This window comes from Oncorhynchus mykiss, chromosome 25, assembly GCF_057628025.1.
Source record: "Oncorhynchus mykiss isolate SJ-2025 chromosome 25, ASM5762802v1, whole genome shotgun sequence".
Classification (NCBI taxonomy): domain Eukaryota; kingdom Metazoa; phylum Chordata; class Actinopteri; order Salmoniformes; family Salmonidae; genus Oncorhynchus; species Oncorhynchus mykiss.
Genome location: NC_143046.1, coordinates 79,770,001 through 79,773,426, shown reverse-complemented (window position 1 = coordinate 79,773,426; position 3,426 = coordinate 79,770,001). Strand labels below are relative to the sequence as shown.

Genomic DNA, 3,426 nt, shown 5'->3' with positions numbered 1-3,426 from the left:
CACGAAAACGTCTGTAAAGTCCTCACAAGCCCTATGGAAAGATGAGACTCACACGAATATGATGGTGTTCTCTGTTTTGCTCTACGACCCCCACAAGTGTCACGAGAATCGTTTGAAAGTAACCTGGTACCGGGCCTAAGAATTTATGGAATTGAGAAGGGCATTTCCACTTAAAGGTATATATTTTTTATACTTACAGGGGTTTTTCAAGTCAAATACCTAAATGATCCTTGGTATGACCATCTTAAAACAATTCTGTACGTTAGCTTAGCAGAAACCCAGGCTCTGGTCTTAGACTCTAGAGGCAGAGGACATGTATGTGTTGCCCATGCATCTGATGCTGTCTGGCCAAAAAGATTAGGTCATGTCATACTCTTTTTGGCCAGACAGCATCAGATACATTGACCACATATAGTGAGACAGAGGGGCTCTGTTTCGCTCGTTTTGGTGCTTTCCTCCAGTGAGATAGTTAGCGGGTGCAAAGTGCACTGTTCGGATGTTGTTACTTTTGAAGTGATTTGTTTGACAATCAGATGAAAACATAATGACTGGTTGTGTTCATGGCACATTAAAAAGTAATACATTATTACAGTTTTTTAATTTAGCACATGCTCTTATCCAGAGCAACTTAGTTCAAATCATTCAAATCCAGACAGAAAATATTTACACAAGAAGCAACCTAATATCACACAGTGAGTTCAAACTTTTTTCTTATGAGTCCCCCGTGGGAATCAAACCCACAACCTTGGCATTGCAAGCACCATGCTCCACCAACTGATCCACACAGGTTAAATCCCATGTGTTTACTATAAATCACATTACATTTTTTTGAGGACTCAGACTGGCCTCTGCCTGGGGTCTCCGAATCACTAAGTCTGGCCCTGATTGTAGTTGAATTCCTCACCATCAGTTGTTTTGTAACATTTACCTTTAAAGGAAAAAACACACGATTTCACATGTGGAAAATAACATGATGTCACCAGAAATGTCACATGTGAATTCATGTGATAATGTTTTTTTGGAACACTTCATATGTGACCACATGTTTTCACGTGTGTTATCACATGTTGATTTCTTTACATGTTGTCACATGTTATCGCATTAACATGTGTTTTTGGAACACTTCACATGTGATCACATGTGAAATTCATGTGTTTTTTCCGTAAGGTTACAGCAGCCTGTGTTTTTTGTAATCTCGGGCGGGGAATCATATTAATGTGCAGTGCAATTCTAACATAATGCAATTATGTTTATAGCAGGAATGGTCTATGGTCTTATTCATGGACATTCTTGGAAGCATATCAGTGTTTTCTCGCTCTTTCTCTCTCTTTCTATTTCTCTCTGAGCTGAGACTGGCTCTCCTCTCTCGTCGTCTCTACAGTGCAGGATGGTGGGCGTGTACTGTTAACTACAACAACCCACCTCGTGAATATTATCAAGGTGCTATTATTTTCCCTCATCAGAATAATTTTCCGTCCTGGGCTTTGCGCCCCAGTAGTGCTATGGGGTTTTCTACATCACCAGGGAGAAACTGTGCGAAAACAATGCTCCTCCGCCAGAAACCATCTCCTCCACCGGAGAGCATTCGGGTAGATTAGACTTCTATTCTACCCGCTCTCACCGTCCGGCGACCTCCACAATAGCCAGCTAAAGAGAGCGGGGCAGAAGAGGGATACAGTAGGACTGCCACATTGGGCTGCCATCTCCATCGCCTTCAGATCACACGGGACTGGAGGGAGCCTAGTCTAGTCTGTTTGTTTTTCTATTGAGGTCCAGACTGCAACTTTCCCCAGGGTACGGTCCTGATGGCTGGACACGAGTGGGAGTATAAGGACTGGTTTGAACGGGAGGAATTTATCGGACAGATCAGCGACATCCGAGTGCAGAATCTTCAAGGTATGTGGGGCTAGGTAGGGGCTGCCATGTGAAATAGAATGGAATCACTGCGTTCCTTCCCTTTGTGTTACTGTAAACTACTTTAGTTGGATTTAATCGGAGCCATTATCAACGTTATCGGAATAAGTTTCAGCTTTGTAAATAAAGGAGTAAACATTATGTAGGTAACATGCACAGACGGCAGCGAGTATGAACTTTTTGGGGGTTTGCCTTTTTGCACAACGCGGCTATCAATGGTGGATCTCATCTATCTCTCATAACATGTCATATAACGGTAATCAATTCGCACCGTGTAGGTCTATTTGAAAAGGAAAGGGAACATTTGATATAGGTGATGAAGATTGTATATCTGAAGGCTTGCTAGGCTACATCAGGTTACACCAAATACATCTCAAAGACAGTGATACAGTGCATTGTTTTTGTAACAGACATGGAACTTTCAATTGTATTTTATTGTTTATTTGTGCAGGTTTTTCTCGTTGAAATAAAATACATTTTTCAAGAGAGACCTGCTCCAACAGCAGCAGGGGAAACAAAGTTTCAGACAACACAACTTACAACACTACCACAACGATGAACACACTATAGACACACATACAGCACACTAATGACATATTACGTAAATAAACACAAATGTCTTAACAAATGAGGGACCAGACAAGAATAATTCCTTGACAATTTACAGCTGTTTGCTTATACAGTTCTACAGCTAAAAAGATGCATGTGACATTGTTACAGCTTCACTTCAGAACCATGTTGCTTCTGACGGTTCACCCTTAGTGTTTCTCCCAGCAAGGCAGTCGCTAGCATGTCCTGTAGCCTGCCCCACTGTAGCCTAGTCTGAAATGCAGTAACTAGGCTATGCACAGTGAATAAACAAGAATTGGGCAGCAAAGTGGAAATAATTGATTTAATGAGTGTCGAGAATGAGAGCTTTGTCTCAGTCTCCGGGGGACAGTTCACAGTTCATCAACTGAGTCCATCCCAATGGATACACACACACACACAACACACACCACACAGCACACACACACACACACACACACACACACACACACACACACACACACACACACACACACACACACACACACACATACACACACACACACACACACATACACACACACACACAGCTCCAGACAGATGAGACTTCAGACACTCTGTAGCTGCTATAGCCTGCCAAGTGATTGTGACTGTAGCTAGATTGAGCCATCACCTACAACATCTGTGATTCACCTATTAATGCAATCTAATGAATGGTCTGATAATGCATAAGATAGACAAGACATGTTGGATTGTTTGTGTGTGTGTGTGTGTGTACAGCTCACGTTATAGGCCTATGTGTAACAGGGTTGGTTATGTATACATCTGTTACATATGCATAATATCCATGAAGAGTGAGTGATACAATAAATGCAGCGCCTTTGACATTTCCTCTAAATGCGAAAGAAGTATGAGGTACGTGAGGAGGGGTACCTGTTCTGCTGGTTCTGTCAGGCCTCTGGGTCTCTGAAAAATAAAACCCTT

General features: G+C 42.1%; 1 protein-coding gene across 2 annotated transcripts in view; it reads left to right on the top strand.

The window, feature by feature from the left end:
* The first annotated feature begins 1,078 nt into the window (after positions 1-1,078).
* The window catches only part of LOC110505812 (uncharacterized), a 52,468-nt gene continuing 50,120 nt past the window's right edge, over positions 1,079-3,426 (top strand). For both annotated transcript variants that reach the window (XM_090219353.1, XM_090219352.1), the window contains exon 1: positions 1,079-1,896. In XM_090219353.1, the coding sequence (XP_090075479.1) occupies positions 1,806-1,896 (91 nt within the window). In that variant the 5' untranslated portion in view covers positions 1,079-1,805. The remainder of the gene's footprint in view (positions 1,897-3,426) is intronic.